This window comes from Argopecten irradians, chromosome 13 (genome assembly GCF_041381155.1).
Source record: "Argopecten irradians isolate NY chromosome 13, Ai_NY, whole genome shotgun sequence".
NCBI lineage: Eukaryota > Metazoa > Mollusca > Bivalvia > Pectinida > Pectinidae > Argopecten > Argopecten irradians.
Genome location: NC_091146.1, coordinates 9,915,231 through 9,933,802, shown reverse-complemented (window position 1 = coordinate 9,933,802; position 18,572 = coordinate 9,915,231). Strand labels below are relative to the sequence as shown.

Genomic DNA, 18,572 nt, shown 5'->3' with positions numbered 1-18,572 from the left:
CTGAACACAAATGTATTATGGTTACTAATATCTTGAGTTTATAGACAATGGGATTAAGACACATTTTGACTCGTTTGTGGTTACAGCACCAGGCTATGAAGCGTCACAATGAGGCTTGGCGAGACAGTCTACGTTACAGAAGACCCGACCTTGACCGTATGCCGGGGATCCGTCGTATCACCATCAACAATAATCCTATGTTAGGTGATCAGGGCACCAGTCTACTGGCCGAAGCTCTCAAGGACGACCTTTGGCTGAAAGGTAAGTTTAGTTGTTACTTAATGGTTCATTGAATGAGTACTCAACAAGCTTTCAAAGACGACCTTTGGCTCAAAGGTGAGTTTAGTAGCTTGTTAATACACCTTTGCCTATTTTCTAATGAAAAATATCTTTTAAAGCTCTTACTGTTCTACAAAAGCTAAACCTGATGTTGTTTTCAGAAATAAGAGAATTTTTTAAGAGATATATGAATGTTTTGTGTTTCCAGCGTTGGATCTCCAAGGTTGTGGTATATCTACCACCGGTGCCAAGGCATTACTAGACGTCCTCAAATACAACACGACAGTCGTCGTACTGGATGTCAGACGCAACCCCCTTATAGGTAACTATAGTTACTGATGTGTGACAGTTCATACTCCCGTATTTAATATTTATACGTGGTATAACTGTGGGAAAGTTTCTCGATCCAAATATCGTTGTTTTGCACCAGAGAAGCAGAAAGCCTTTATCACAGAAAACAATCATGTTTATAACTAGTTCATACAATATCACTACTGTGATTTGTTCACACTTAAGTAAAGCTGGACCCATACTTATTGAAGTCCTAGCATTTTCACCTACCAGGGTGTATTTCCTCACAAAATAATGACATCACTATGGATACCTACCTGCAAGGGAGGTAACTCCGTAATATGCAAAGACGAAATACTGTATTCATCCCATTAAGGGCCCATAGAGCTTTAAAAAATGTGAAAAATAAGGGGGCCGTTAATGGACCCAAATTTGGACTAGCCTTATATAACATGATTGTGCAAATTATGTCATAAGTCAATTTACAAAGAAATCAAATACAAAAAAAATAAATTTAGTTTTGATATTTTCATTCTCCATTTAATTTGAGGTAAGAGAAATAGACGTTCCAAAAGGGTTGGGTGTGCTAATAGGGATAGAGTTGCTTATTGCGTCGAATATGGTAATACAGTATATACACTGAAGTGTTACACTGAAGATTGGCCAGACTTTATCAATATTAATTAAGAGAAAGACCAGTGTTTACCGTCCAAATCAATATATTAATTTCACATTTATCATTCATACATGTTCGTCCTAATGTCTGTACTACCGATACGTTTTATTCTTGGCTAAAAAACAACATTGCCTTATCTTTTTAGAAAATTTATAATTCCTGAGGTGAAAGGGATCCGGTACATTCTGTTCTAACACTAGCTGGTCGATAGGGTGTCACACTTCACAGAATTTAAAAAATGAAATCTTATTTATACTGAAAAATTTAATTCATCAAAATGGCCATTCTTCCTGTAACCATGCATGTAATGTAAAGATTGCCAGCCAATGTCAAATCATACACAAATTAATGCAAAATGCAAAGACATGTCTGTTACTTTTGGGGTTTGCTTGACAGCTGGCGATCCGTCGAATATTTTTTATAAAAATTTTTACTTTTTCTGATTAAATCTTATTATAATTATGTAGATATCAGTTTATTTAATTTGATATCTGTCTTTGTAGAACAATTTCTTTATAAATAGATTTTATACTTCTCGTTATTACAGAGATAGCTAGTAACTGATGATTAAACTTATCACACTGGCTATTGTCACCGATAGATGGTTTCAGTAGCTGCTAGAGTGATATCAATACAAGTATTTATCATCCTCTTTGTGTTTTACTTGTATTTCATTACTTCCCCTCTAAGGTTTTTTATGATAGAGCAAAATGTTATCATTCCAATACCTGGAAAATAAAAACTTCAAATTTCATAATTACTGTATGTATGGATTATAACAAAATGGGCCGTCTTCCACAGTGGAATAAAGTCCATAAGGGTTACTAGCACTCAACGTACACATAAACAGTCCTGTCAAAGCTTCACTAATATATATTTATCTTAACAAAATGTCCTATGTATAGCATTACCATCACCCCACCCAACCGACCCCTTACCTACCTTAAAAAATACAGCCAAAAGAAAAAGATACAAGATACAAAAAAAAAAACAGTCCTTTACGCCCCACTAACAAAAATATATATACATCTTAACAAAATGCCTTACGTACCCGGTATAGCATTACCATCTTGCCACCCAACCGACCCCTTACCTACCCTAGCTAAAAAAATAAAGCTAAAAAAACAAAACAAAAACCAATTAATCCTTAACGCCCCACCAATAAAAAATATATTTCTCTCCTTTACCTGCATAAAATGACCTATATAACACACCTACAAACCCCACCCTTCCTGAGTGCACCACCACGTAAAAATGGAAAAAGTCACAATGATATTTAAATAAAAGTTTCTGAACATGAAAATTCCAGTTTCCATAACCATCAACAAAGCAGACTGGGCTGATAGATATTATAAGAAATATAATAGTGACTTAAGCTTTAATTTCCCGAGAATGTTGTAATCTTTGTCCTATAGATTACAGTGTAACTTGTGTACGCTGGCCCAGTTTACAGGTGACAAGTACAAAAATAGTTACGTACAACCACCATAGACCTGTAGGTAGACAATTCAAAGTGTATTTACTGTTTAATTAATGGTGTACCTTGAGATTAAAATGATAAGATTGGATCCATTATATCAGGTATATTCTGAGGTAAAACCTAGTACTTCGCTCCATCTGAAGGGCTGGGGTTGGGTACATATAGTAGTTCATGTCGGACTTCCGAGTCCATGTAGTGGTCAGAATGAGGCTGGAATAGGTAAGTGTCCATGTGAACCTGATACCTAGTGAACGCTTCAAAATGTTATACGACTTTTAATCATGAAATATTGATGATATCATGATAGCATGTTTTAGTGATAAAGAATTATGAAGTTTGTGTTAAATGATTGAATGAAATAATTATTAATCTGAAATATCTCTCTAAAATTAACTAAAATGTTTAATTGGAAATCTCTGTCCAATAATTGAATGAAATAATTATTTATCTGAAATACTAAAATGTTGAATTGGAAATCTCTGTCCAATAATTGACTGAAATGATTATTTATATGAAATCTCTGTCCAATAATTTCTTCCCTATATAGAACATTTTAAATCATCTATTGGTTTGTTGTTTTAGTCCGTACCTAATCTGGCTGTGCCCAGATCTGTCTGGTCATTTATCTAATTATGTCTGGACATAGTAATCAGTGTCTGGATTTCTGTTGTAATATCCCTCAAGCTTGAACACAAAAAACATTTAAGTTTGGCTGTAAAGGTCATTTACATTATGGTTGTTGAGTTACTATGACTTTGTGACTGAGATAGTTATCATAATTATCAAGGTCATTATGATGTCAAGGTCATTTGTGCTATAATGCCATACTGCAGTTGTCAATGGCATCATAATATCATGTGGTTATTAATAGAATAGCAACTTAACAATTGTCATGGTCACTGTTTTGTTGCCATTGACAGAATTGTTGTTGCCATTGACAGAATAGCTTCTTCAAAATTGTCATGGTCACTGTTTTGTTGCCATTGACAGAATAGTTTCTTTACAATTGTCATGGTCACTGTGTTGTTGCCATTGACAGAATAGTTTCTTTACAATTGTCATGGTTATGTGTTGTTGCCATTGACAGAATAGTTTCTTTACAATTGTCATGGTCAATGTGTTGTTGCCATTGACAGAATAGTTTCTTTACAATTGTCATGGTCAATGTGTTGTTGCCATTGACAGAATATAGTTTCTTTACAATTGTCATGGTTATGTGTTGTTGCCGTTGACAGAATATAGTTTCTTTACAATTGTCATGGTTATGTGTTGTTGCCGTTGACAGAATAGTTTCTTTACAATTGTCATGGTCAATGTGTTGTTGCCATTGACAGAATAGTTTCTTTACAATTGTCATGGTCAATGTGTTGTTGCCATTGACAGAATAGTTTCTTTACAATTGTCATGGTCAATGTGTTGTTGCCATTGACAGAATAGTTTCTTTACAATTGTCATGGTCAATGTGTTGTTGCCATTGACAGAATAGTTTCTTTACAATTGTCATGGTCACTGTTTTGTTGCCATTGACAGAATAGTTTCTTTACAATTGTCATGGTCACTGTGTTGTTGCCATTGACAGAATAGTTTCTTTACAATTGTCATGGTCACTGTTTTGTTGCCATTGACAGAATAGTTTCTTTACAATTGTCATGGTCACTGTTTTGTTGCCATTGACAGAATAGTTTCTTTACAATTGTCATGGTCACTGTTTTGTTGCCATTGACAGAATAGTTTCTTTACAATTGTCATGGTCACTGTTTTGTTGCCATTGACAGAATAGTTTCTTTACAATTGTCATGGTCACTGTGTTGTTGCCATTGACAGAATAGTTTCTTTACAATTGTCATGGTTATGTGTTGTTGCCATTGACAGAATAGTTTCTTTACAATTGTCATGGTCACTGTGTTGTTGCCATTGACAGAATTGTTGTTGCCATTGACAGAATAGTTTCTTTACAATTGTCATGGTCAATGTGTTGTTGCCATTGACAGAATAGTTTCTTTACAATTGTCATGGTCACTGTGTTGTTGCCATTGACAGAATAGTTTCTTTACAATTGTCATGGTCACTGTTTTGTTGCCATTGACAGAATAGTTTCTTTACAATTGTCATGGTCACTGTTTTGTTGCCATTGACAGAATAGTTTCTTTACAATTGTCATGGTCACTGTTTTGTTGCCATTGACAGAATAGTTTCTTTACAATTGTCATGGTCACTGTGTTGTTGCCATTGACAGAATAGTTTCTTTACAATTGTCATGGTCAATGTGTTGTTGCCATTGACAGAATAGTTTCTTTACAATTGTCATGGTCAATGTGTTGTTGCCATTGACAGAATAGTTTCTTTACAATTGTCATGGTTATGTGTTGTTGCCATTGACAGAATAGTTTCTTTACAATTGTCATGGTCACTGTGTTGTTGGCATTGACAGAATAGTTTCTTTACAATTGTCATGGTCAATGTGTTGTTGCCATTGACAGAATATAGTTTCTTTACAATTGTCATGGTCACTGTGTTGTTGGCATTGACAGAATTGTTTCTTTACAATTGTCATGGTCAATGTGTTGTTGCCATTGACAGAATATAGTTTCTTTACAATTGTCATGGTTACTGTGTTGTAGCAAACTGTCATTATTTGTTGCTGCTATAGAGATCAGAATATAACTTTTGGGATTTAATCATGACAATAAAACAGGATCTTTGAGTTTAAATATTTGAGTCCAAGAGTTCACAAGGTTTAACTTAGTTGATTGCAATATACCTATGTCATTGATATTTCTGTTGTACAGATGATGATAATAGAATTAGTGATGCTCCACTGCTGACAAACAGTATTTTTTCTCTATAAAAATCAGGATCAGACAAATAAGCTTTTTTCTGCAGTTAGAAAAATTACTTAATTTACACCATTATCATTATTGAAAATTTAAGCTTCTAATTTTAAAGATAAGATTATTAAAAATAATTAATTGCATCCCGAACAAAGTCCATGAAAGTATGTCCTATATGAGGTACAAAACTTATTTTATATTACTTTTTTTGTGTTAATTAGACATATATATACATGATTAAACACCAATTATTGTATTATATCAGTTCTGTCGGCGGTGGAACATCTTTAAAGTTTTACATTTACAAGTATATATAGCATTGATTTACATGTGGTATGTTTATTCACAGATCGTGAAGTTGTTCATTCTATCATGGAACAGCTGATGATTAACTGCAATGGCCAAGATACTGAGGTAAGTTAAGGTCAACTATAGGCCAAAAGGTCAACTCAAGGTCAAGGTAGTATTAATAGACCATTGTCAGGACAGTACAGACCTGCGTATGTCATATCCACACTCAGATTGAAGTGTTGTTTTGGTGATGACACACAAATATCAAGTCAATGTGATAAGAGTTAGCCCATGTGTATCAGGCATTTTGTTGAGACACATCAATTTTATAAGATTTTCATATTTCTCTGAAAATGTTTGCAGTTCAGATTAAACAATATTCCATATTTTGTCTTTAACTGATGGCCATGAGAAACTATTGAAGATGATGCTGTTTGTGTTGGCAGTACAAATGGATCAAAGCAGACGACGGACTGGAAGGTGGAAAGTTCAAGTCTGCGAAGAAACGCCGCACAAAAACCTTAAACTCGAGTTTTGGTCGTAAGGCCACCATCAGGGTAAATTTCCTTCTGGTCTTTATTGTATGGTTAAAGATGCTCCACCGCCGACAGAGCATAAATGATATTCATCATTTGAACAATAATTGGTGTTTATCGTGTATATGTATACCTTATTAATACAAAACAATAATAAAGAATGATATATTTTGCCTTTGGGTCATGCACAATCAGTACTTTATTCCATATAGAATATAGTGTCACTGATTTTTTTCGGGATGCAATTAATTATTTTTATGAAAACTACTAAATCGTCTCCTCCTGTTTCTGATAGTGAAAAAAACCATTTGTCAGCGGTGGAGCATCTTAAGCTTTAATTTGAAAAAAAAAAATTAAAATAAGAAGGAACTAAAAATCTCAATGAAGTAAACAAAACAATAATGAACTATTTCAAATATCTGGCTTTGAACAGTGAGATTAACACTTCAAAAATCTTAAAGTAAGGAAAAGTATAAATAAAGAATATAATGAAAACGATAGAAGAAGGAAACAAAATCACAAGGAATTTTACAAAATAGCTAATTAACAAATTAGAACATCTTTTGAACAGTGTGATTTACTGCAGTGTCACCTCAAAAACCTTTCAGTATGGAAAAATATATAAATAAAGAAATTAAAATAAAATTCAAGAAGAAAATAAAATATATCACAATAGAATTATGTAATCTGATTTTGCGTCAGATTTGTATTTTTTGTGACTGGTGGTATCAATTTCTTGTTTCTGTGAAATGTTTTGTTATTGTTTTATTTTCTGAGACTGACCTGTGTCCATTTGTAGATATCTGCTGGAGCAGCACGACGAAGGACAAAGTCGGCTGGAGCAGTAGGTGTAGCGCGACGTCTTCAGCTAAACAATGAAGGAACCAAGTCTGGTATGCCATGGAGAACGGCGGCCAGGGCCAATAGATACAGGTACAAAAAGCTCATTTAATCAATATAATAGACAATTAATCTCCACTAACACCAGATAATTTTAATTTGAAAACTTTACTATAAATTAGTTTGCAGGTCCAGTATGTTATATATATGCTAGGGTAAAGTGCTGCTAGATTTTCTCAAATAAATGACCTTGACCATCATTTCATTGTTTTGTTATCAGGGGTTTTCCCCCAGAGCACATTCCTGGGAAAGCCAGTTTGTTTGAGAACAGCGAAGCTTCCCCGAACACGTCCCCAGATCACTCGGCCTCTGTTCTACTCACCCACGACGACCTTGAGGACGAGGACACACTGAGGGAGCTAGAGAAAGTTGTCCTTGACGACAGCGCCCTCGCAACAGGTGTCAACAGTGCAAAGGAACTACAGGTGAGCAGGCCTGTCTGTACATGTGTGAGGAAGGGCAACAACTGTTGTCTGTACATGTGTAAAGAAGGACAACAACTGTTGTTTGTACATGTGTAAGGGCAATACCTGTTGTCTGTATATGTGTAAAGGGCAACAACTGTTGTCTGTACATGTGTAAGGGCAACAACTGTTGTCTGTATATGTGTAAGGGCAATACCTGTTGTCTGTATATGTGTAATGAAGGGTAACAACTGTTGTCTGTACATGTGTAAGGGCAACAACTGTTGTCTGTATATGTGTAAGGGCAACACCTGTTGTCTGTATATGTGTAAAGAAGGGCAACAACTGTTGTCTGTACATGTGTAAAGAAGGGCAACCATTGTTGTCTGTACATGTGTAAAGAAGGGCAACAATTGTTTGCTGTACGTGTGTAAAGAAGGGCAACCATTGTTGTCTGTATATGTGTAAGGGCAACAACTGTTATCTGTATGTGTGTATAAGGGCAATTTGACAGTGACCATGACAAACTATAATTATACTGTGGTGTCTAATCTTATCCAATGAGGCTGATGAAAGGGGATGGTTTAGAATCATTTTGGATTGTATTCTGATATTGTCAAAATATGATGGATCCTTATAGGGAAATGAATGTGACTTTGTAGGCATTTTTCACATTCACAAGTATCTAATACAGAAAAAAACAATATGTTCTTTTCTCTTTCCTTTGACTTACCAGTATAAGTATTTATCAAATAGCTAATGGGACTGATTCATGTACCACGTCATACCCAATAATGTTTGTGCAGGACTAGTATCTCCAGTGGTGATGGAACCTAGCTGTTTGTAATCCTTTGACATCATTCCATCACCAATAGAAACAATAGTCCCACACAAACCTTATCGGGTATCACGTGGTACGTGAATTATTCCCATTATGAAATCCTTCACTCTAGAGTTGATGTTATCCTTGATCAGATAGGACTTTAAACCACTTTATCTGTGATGCAAACGTGGAAATCCATAACTTATATATCTCTTTGTCATTTTGAAAAGGATAATTCTATTTCCAGATGATGAATTACTTTTTGAATTCTTTCTGAACAATTTGAAATATCTTTCTGTTATTATATTCAAAACTATAACTCATTTTAAAAATTGCCCATCTTTGAAAGAAAAAAAAATCAATTATTCAGAAAGGAAAATCAGGGTTAGAAATTATAAACACTAACATTCTTGCCAAATGCGAGTTGGTTTTTTAAATGGGGAGTGGAAAAAATATTGTGCTTGCATTTTTTGGCGAACGGGTGCATCATTCGTCATCTAAATACATATACAGTTACTAAGTATTCCAATCAATACGCCTCTCATAAATTGTGTGCCAAAGTATAGTCTTAATGATTAGTGAAACGAAAGCACAACGTTCCACACAAATAGTGCAACATCTTGTCGACGCTTGTAAATACTGTATACCTCCAAGCGTCTCAAAAACAATGACTTTGATTTGGTATGGACAAATTCAGAGGTGTTCTGCAAACAGTCCTTCTTTCAAATGTTTTAAGTAGATTACTAAAATTGTTGATATAACAAAGTTCTTTCAGTCGTGCAAAAGCGTGCACAAAAAGAAAAAAGACTACCAATCCTACACTGTTATTTACAGTTAAGCTTAGACAAAAACAAGTGACACTTGAATCATATGTAAGTTTTTCAAAAAAAATATTTTCACAAACTGCCACATAAAAGTAATTATGAAAATAAAAGGTTGTTAAACTACAATAGTTTAGTGACACTAAAAATGTAAAACACTTATTGCTATATACAATAAATAAATATAATAGTTATCTATGAATTTTGTTGCTTTCAATAATACTTTTGAAGTGGCAAGCAAGGTTCTGATTGGCAATTTGAAATTTTACTAACTTGAAAATAAAAAATGGATAGTGTTTTAAAAAAGTAAATTCTACCCCTGAAAATCTGATAATATTTTGAAAAATGTTATTACACAATAGTCAATAATGAAATTTGTATAATTCTTGTGTGAAGCATACTTATCTTATAATGGGAAATAGATAAAAATAATAAATTGGTTTGAATGGAGGAAACATTTTATTGGTAGTACAGGTCTAATCCTACAAGAGTTGTCAACCCTTACTTTATTTTTAGCTCCATAAGTTTAGTATCGCCTTATTTTTTAAGTGTACAGGAGTTACCTCCCTTTATTCTGTTTCCAGATAGAACTGATACAGATGAAGAGACAGTTACAGCAGGAGAGACTAGCCAGGGCTAAGTGTGACAAAAAGATCATTGAGGTTAGTAGTTTTTAGGTCACCTGAGACGAAGTCTCAAGTGACCTATTCTAATCGCCTTTTGTCCGTCGTCGTGCGTCGTCGTCGTGCGTCGTATGTCCGTAAACAATTTACATTTTCGACTTCTTCTCCAAAACTGCTGAAGCAATTTCAATGAAATTTAGCACAAACCTTCTAAGGCATAAGGCCAATCGAAATTGTGAATTATATGGTCCCTACCCCCCAGGGAGCTATGGGAGGGGCCAAAAGGGGTAAAATTGACTAAAATTTCAAAAATCTTCTTCTCCACTCACAGATGTGATGGAATTAAATACTCTTCATAGATAGAAAGGTCATAAGGTCCTTTACAAAAATTGTGAATTATATGACCCTGGGGTCTCAGGTTTCCCCCTGGGGAGGGGGTTAAGTTTACTATAGTTTATATAGGGAAAACACATTTTTGAGTATTATTTGATCATTTGTAATAGGAAATGAGTCAAATATTGTCAGAATTATCAGTATGAGATTGCCATTGAATCCTATTAACCAATTTTCCATGACTGACCCCCAGGGGCCTTAGGGGCGGGGTCAAAAGGGGTCAAATAGGCTATATCTTCAAAAATCTTCTTCTGAAATTCTGGAAATGGTAGAATCACATACTCTTCATAGATGGAAAGGTCTTGAGGTCCTTTACCAAAATTGTGAATTATATGACCCTGGGGTCTCACGTTTCCCCCTGGGGAGGGGGTCAAGTTTACTATAGTTTATATAGTGAAAACACATTTATGAGCATTTTTTGCTCAATTTTAATATGAAATGAGTCAAACTTGTTTAGAATTATAAGCATGAGATAACATTTAATATCATATCTATATTGGTCCTGGTCAACCCCCTCGGGGCAGAGGGGCGGGCCAAAAGGGGTAAATAGGCTAAAACTTTAAAAATCTTCTTCTTAAATACTGGAAATGGTAGAATCAAATACTCTTCATAGATGGACAGGTCTTAATGTGTTTTATGAAAATTGTGAATTATATGACCCTTGGGTCTCAGGTTTCCCCCTAGGGAGGGGGTTAAGTTTACTATATATAAGTTTATATATGGAAAACACATTTTTGAGTATTATTTAGTCATTATAATAGGAAATTAGTCAATTGTAGTCAGAATTATCCCTATGTGATGGCCATTGAATCTTATTACCAAATTTTCCATGACTGATCCCCAGGGGCCTTAGGGGCGGTCCCAAAACCGGTCAAATATGCTAAAACTTCAAAAATCTTCTTCTGAAATTCTGGAACTGGTAGAATCAAATACTCTGCATAGATGGAAATAGTCCTTTACAAAAATTGTGAATAATATGACCCTGGGGTCTCATGTTTCCCCCTGGGGAGGGGGTCAAGTTTACTTTAGTTTATATAGGAAATACACATTTATGAACATTATTTGCCTATTTTTCATAGGAAATTAGTCAAACTGGGTTAGAATTATTAGCCTGAAATAGCATTTTAACATCATATCCATACTGGTCATGGCTGACCCCCAGGGGCCAGAGGGGCGGAGCCAAAAGGGGTCAAAATGGTAATTTCAAAAATCTTCTTTTTGAATTCACAGATTTGATGGAACCAGATACTCTTGATAGATTGGAAGGTCTTAAGGCCCTTTACAAAAATTTGTGAATTTCATGGCCCTGGGATCTCAGATTTTCCCCTAGGGAGGGGGTCAAATTTACTATAGTTTATATAGGAAAACACATTTAGGAACATTATTTGCTTAGTTTTCATAGGAAATTAGTCAATCTGGGTTAGAATTATTAGCCTGAGATAGCATTTAACATCATATCCATATTCGTCCTGGCCGACCCCCAGGGGCGAGAGGGATGGGGCCAAAAGGGGTCAAAATGGATAACATTTCAAAAATCTTTCTCCTGAATTCACAGATTTGATGGAACCAAATAATCTTCATAGATTAAAAATTTATAAAATCACTGACTGACTTCAAGGGCCTGATGGGCCAATATATATTTATAGTGTTTATATGCATGTCTTTGTTTCATTCTGTGTCTGAACTCAGGTGACCGCTAAGGCCCATGGGCCTCTTGTTTTTATCTATCATAGTTTTACACTATATTTATAGTTAGGACAGTTATGAGAAATCTATCTTAAGCTGCACAAAAATTAAGAAAAATTCTTCACTTTCAGGCATTGAAAACATAACATGTCATACGCAGCCGCGCAAATCCCCCATGAATAGATCACAAATCGTTATCATTGACGGCCTGATTTTATATGGTGATAAATCAAAAGACCCCTCTATCAGATAATAGCAGGTTGTTTTCATAATAAAGTAACTTATATATAAACCATGCACTCATCAAAATACAGACTGTGGATTCTCTTGATGTGGCATTTGTACAACATTTTGTGAAAGTCTTACTCTTTTGTTTACAAGTTTGTGACCCTGATCATTTGGAGGAAATAGAATGTGTCTTTTCTAATTATATGGTGGAAATACTGATCTGTTCATTTTACAAAATAATATGTATATATGATAGAAGATGATTTTTATGTAATCCAGGGTTCACAACCAAATGATTAGCTTATCACTTTGGCAATCCTGATCCAAATTTTCTATACATACATGGATTGTATGTTGTCTGAAGCTACCACAATTATGATCCTGTTCAGATGATCCAAAATAATCATGTCTTACAACCATTTTGTTATACAGTTGTCTATAGAAAATCGGCGACTACAGGATGATTATGATCGATTGAGACGGAGTCAGTTCGGAGGCGGAGGTCCAGGTGGTAACATCCTTGACGATGACAGCACGTTGGAGAGTATAGAGGGCGCCTTCAAACAATTCCATCAGTTCCTCGACCTTCTCAAGGATGCAGGGTAGGTGTCAAAATGCTAATGGATTTAGCACCAATGTAAGATGGTCATTTCCGATGATAACTTAATTGAAATAACAATTTTCATTGAATTAATTCAATTGTCTGGTTTTGAGAGCATGACTGTTTCCATGAAGAACATCAATATCATTTTAATTATACTAACCTTGTATGATGACCATTGATACTGTGTTTCAGCCTTGGACAGCTAATCACTATGGCCGGACTTGACCACAAGGAATCGCCATTTGTCAGTGCTAGTCAGCTCCCAGTGACCAAAGGACAAAGCTACAGTCAGCAACCCAAATCTTCTACGCCATACAACAACTCTACAGCAAGTCGTATCCCACCGCGACCCGCCAAACCTATCACTAAAACCAACGGTTTCCTAGGAGACATCTCTTCCAGCAATAAAGTATCCACCTCCGGATTCTCTGGTGGAACGTTTAGTGTTCCTGCAGCCAAAGACCCTACTATGGCGGGGCAGTATGAAGGGACATACAACATGGCTGATCAGGCCAAGCATGACGAGTTATATGAGAGAATATTACAAGAAACTTCAAATGCTTTTAATCATAACCGTGTGGAGGCCGCATTAGCCAAGGGGAAATCCCAGGGTGAGGGGGACACAAAAAATAACTTAGAAAATGGCAACAGCCACGACAAAGCAAAGGAGTGGAGTAAGAAACTAGGGGAGGAAATAGTGTTTGATGCTAGTGAAGTGGACGATTCTTCTAAAGGTAGTCGGCCTGTACCACTGCCGCGGGGAAAGTCGTCTGAGGACGATGGTCCTGATTTACAAAAAGCAAAATCAGCGGACAGTAATAAGGCTGCTGAGACAGCAGGCCCCGGTCCAAGGGAAGGGTCACGCATGAGTGATTATAACTACAGTATGGATAGTTTTGAACAGTCATACTTGAGTGAGCGAGGGGAGGTGGTGAGATTTGACGGTGATTTTGACACATACGGCAGTTCGCCCTCACCTCCGCCACAAATTATAGAAAGTGAAGACAATGACTTTTAGGAAACTATTTAATATTGTATATAATACTTTACTAACTTTTATGCATGCTCATGAAAATAGGAAAAATCTGTAGTATTTTGGTAAATTATCTGTTATTCATTTTTTATATCAAGCATACAAATCTTCTTTGGCTGTGGTTTCTGTGCAGTGGTTTGAACACTATAGAAGGTATTTACAAAATTCATGTTTCTGTCCTCAATATAATTAATGAGATTATCACTCATTATCCGTCCAAACATGCTGTTGTTTTAAGTAATGATCTGTATTTGTGAAATATTTGGCACAATTTTGATAAACTAGAGGTGTGAGTTGGTTAATTGGGAGGGTTTTGTTTTTCTCTTAATTTTCTTGTTTTCCTTTTATATTACTGTAGACCACTTCAGTTCTGTAAGATCCAATTTTCCATGATAGCGATCTAACATGAATTAAATGTATTGCAAATAATTTCAGAAACGTATACATATATATATATCAATGTTCAATTGTAAATTAGAACAGTTGATTATAAATTTATGTATTTGTGAATATGTTGAAAACAGCGAACCGTGTGAAATATTGTAGACATGACGATAAAATGGTTTACTGTTATTTTCTGTAGATACCACATAAATGTATCGCTATTCAAACTCATCTCGATAAGAATTAGTCCCAAACTGTTTTCAAACATGCTGTATGTCCGCAAAATACCTGTCTGATGTACATTTGTATACTTAACTTTTTATTTTGTTTATTTAATTGATAATGTTTGTTTATGAATTATACATGAGATACAGGTCTTGTTCTTTGATGTTCTCTACTGAACAATCTCTACTTGCTGATTATTAGCAGCATAGATGTAAACTATAAAATGTGTTTGTTAGGAACTGCTTCATGAAGTCCAATGTGTATTTTTTGAAAGTTTATGTAACATCTTTGAATTCAGTACTTTGATTTAAGTAAAGGTGACATGGGCTGTTTTCAAAAATACAGTTTGATTGGTTGGACCGGCCTAGCTGCTAGTTTATGAATTAATAAAGATGTATCTGGTGATTATATATTGTTTTCAGACAAGCCTTAACAAATTTTTCATTTCAAAATATTTTTATTAAATCATTAGAATTAATTGGGATTGGGCAGCAGGCTATGCCTATATAAGCCCTCTCCCTGAACAAAATACCTCAACGGACTTTATAAAAAAAACTGCTGATCAAAAAGGATTTATATTTAGAATAATGACTTAAACAGACAGTCGAAGCGGCTGTTTAAAAAAAAAACAAAAAAAACGGCAATGGTTTGAATAATATATCCTTATGAACTTTGATACTGTAACTAGCATTTCAGTACTTTGATATTATGACAAGCATTTCGTTAAGTACATTCAGTACTTTGATACTTTTGCTAGGATATCCTTTAGTATGGTCAATTCTTTAATACTTTGACTACCATGTATTCCTAGATACATTCCTTACTTTGAATTCAGTAAGAGTGATAAATTACACCTCATTTACTACATTCAGTACTTTGATTGAAGTGTAGGTTCCCTTGTTTGAACTCTAGCTACCCATTGGCCTACAATTTACTGTGGTAGTTTTCATACACATATACATATGGAGCTTTGTTTTTGTAGGCAACATATACATACAGTAAAATATGGTTACAATGACCACATTTTCAACACATTATGATACATTTTTCTTTCCAGTCAAGATTCCCGTGAATTGGTTTTGATATGTATATAACAAACTATGCTTATAACAAAGGAACTGATTCCCAGTGAGATTCTTTATACCCATGTTTTAGTGTTTCCTGGTCAGATACTATATCATCTGTTTACACTGTTTTGATGACGACAAGTCCTCTTCTTCGACTTGCTTTAATTTGCGAGTGTAAACTTTATTGTTTTACCTTTTATTGTTTTTGTTGATTTGTTTATTTTTCAAACCTTTTCACATGGTCTGTGATAGCCGTCCTCAAATGCCCTGTGAACAAGTTGTTAATTATCAAAGTTGATGTTTTCATTCCGATTACAATATAAGTAATTAATTGTACTGTAGTTATCAAAGATATGATTTCTGTACTCTGTTACGGGTATACAGGTCACACGACAAACAATTGTACTTTAGTTATCAAAGATGTGATATCTGTACTCTGTTACGGGTATACAGGTCACACGACAAACGTTTGTACTGTAGTTATCAAAGATGTGATATCTGTACTCTGTTATGGTATACAGGTCACACGACAAACAATTGTACTGTAGTTATCAAAGATGTGATATCTGTACTCTGTTACGGGTATACAGGTCACACGACAAACAATTGTACTGTAGTTATCAAAGATGTGATATCTGTACTCTGTTACGGGTATACAGGTCACACGACAAACAATTGTACTGTAGTTATCAAAGATGTGATATCTGTACTCTGTTACAGGTATACAGGTCACACGACAAACATTTGTACTGTAGTTATCAAAGATGTGATATCTGTACTCTGTTACGGGTATACAGGTCACACGACAAACGTTTGTACTGGTCTAGAACACAATGGACAGTATTATTTCACATCTGTAACACAACTGTAATTTGCATTGATTGGCCTATATAAATTTCAAACAATATTTTTCAGGTTTGTCACTAAAAATGAACATATAGGATCTTACATAAGTGGCTATGTAATATGAAATTTATCAAAAAAGTTCAATAATTTGATATGTGAGTGCCATATCAAGTTATTTAATGACTTTTCATAGAAGTATGAAATAAGGTCAATCAGAAAGTCAGATTTAGTTTGAAAACAATTTGAAAGAAAAAATAATTATGATATGTACATGTCTGTACATGAAGTTGAATTTGAAGATAGCAATCATGTGATATTTTTATATGAAGAAGTGTGGGGTTAGTTTAAGTGGTTGGGAATGTTGTTATTTGAAGAAAAAAAATGTGATAGGATGAAAAATGGTAATACGTCTGAATGAAAATTAACACTTATTGAAATTTCACCATTAAGATCATAATTACTTCTCTTCCATGTATTTATTTTATTTGTTATGTATCTATTGACAAACATACATAATTTTGCACACAAACAGTAATTTTTTGGCCTTTCAGCTTTATTGATTGACAATAATTATGTTTTGTTTTCCAAATAATCAAGATTTGGATATTTTGCAGACTTTTATTAATATAGTTTCCTAAGTAACATATAAAGAAAATGGCTCCATATTTGAATGGGGAAAATTTTGCTTTTCGTGCTTTCATTAAATCGCCATGAATATAGTAACCAAAGTTTCACTTTTGATTGATTTAACTTTAGAAACAATGCAAAAAAGTACTTAAATCCATAGTGAAATATTCAAATTTATGACACAGAAAGCTGGTGATAATCTGGAGAGAAAGAAAAATGTATGAAAAAAAAGTTTTGTTATGAAAGAGATGACACTTGTTGTAAATAGATAAAATCATGAAATTCTGGCGGGGAGGGGGGCAAAATTGTGTGAAGATAAGGAGCTAGAATTACTCTATTGTTATCTTTATTTCAACTGTGACATTTCAGAACTTTAATTCTGGAAATGAAATACGTTTATATGCTGGTTTTCTATGATTGAGTCTTTGGCTTCCTAGGTTAGACTGTATCTGGTAGAACTTATCCCTGTATATATGTATATGGATATTGTGATAGTAGTTGTAGACAACTTTTAATTTATTCAATAAAACAACTTTGGAGAACACTGTGATCGATTTGTTAATTCATCTCTCTCTCTCTCACCTCTCTTTCTCTCTCTCTCTCTCTCTCTCTCTCTCTCTCTCTCACTGGTTTCACCGTATATGTGAGGACACACGTCTCATACCATCCTTGTAAGGATAAATTTACCATATCTACATTTGTTTTTCCCTGGAATTTGAAATGCACTCATTGAATCACCATAATCTCACTTTGATTTTCAACAATTTCAAAATAATGGAAAAAAAATGAGTGACACTCGTTCAAAGGACTTTTCTCTCATTATGACGCGGGGACAATGGTCATACTGGGATACATGTATGTCCTATATATGTAACTAACATGATATTTAATGTCCCCACTAAGATGAGATATCCAATGTCCCCACATAATTGTGATGTACAAGATATAATGTATGTCTCCATAAAACTGTGGCTTGAGATATAATGTAGGTCCCATCTAACACGAGATATAATGTAGGTCCCCATAAAATTTTGGCTTGAGATATAATGTAGGTCCCATCTAACATGTTATATTCACTGTCCCCACAAAATTGTGCTGCATGAAATATACCAGGTAATGTATGTCCCCACTAACACGAAATATTCAATGTCCCCACAAAATTGTGCTGCATGAGATATTCAATGTCCTCACAAAATTGTGCTGCATGAGATATTCAATGTCTCCACAAAATTGTGGTGCATGAGATATTCAATGTCCCCACAAAATTGTGGTGCATGAGATATTCTATGTCTCCACAAAATTGTGGTGGATGAGATATAATGTATGTCCCCACTAACATGACATATTCAATGTCCCCACAATTTTTTTTTTTTATATTAGAGAGACTATCGTGTATGTCCGCATTCCCACGAGGTAATAGTATGTCTGTCTTAAATGCTCGTTAATATGCAGTCAGTTTATGTTCTGTTGAAATATTTTGGCATTTTCCGGATTTGACTTAGATTTACATGGCAGGTGTCACAA

The 18,572-nt window shown here is 34.7% G+C and overlaps 1 protein-coding gene across 1 annotated transcript in view; it reads left to right on the top strand.

Moving 5' to 3' along the window:
* Positions 1 to 17,595, top strand: part of LOC138305900 (centrosomal protein of 78 kDa-like) — a 97,457-nt gene extending 79,862 nt beyond the window's left edge. Inside the window, exons 7-15 of the mRNA XM_069246174.1 lie at positions 87 to 261; positions 488 to 601; positions 5,907 to 5,971; positions 6,295 to 6,405; positions 7,184 to 7,317; positions 7,505 to 7,709; positions 9,917 to 9,994; positions 12,695 to 12,864; positions 13,059 to 17,595. Of these exons, the coding sequence (XP_069102275.1) occupies positions 87 to 261; positions 488 to 601; positions 5,907 to 5,971; positions 6,295 to 6,405; positions 7,184 to 7,317; positions 7,505 to 7,709; positions 9,917 to 9,994; positions 12,695 to 12,864; positions 13,059 to 13,884 (1,878 nt within the window). The 3' untranslated portion in view covers positions 13,885 to 17,595. The remainder of the gene's footprint in view (positions 1 to 86; positions 262 to 487; positions 602 to 5,906; positions 5,972 to 6,294; positions 6,406 to 7,183; positions 7,318 to 7,504; positions 7,710 to 9,916; positions 9,995 to 12,694; positions 12,865 to 13,058) is intronic.
* Positions 17,596 to 18,572: the final 977 nt, after the last annotated feature.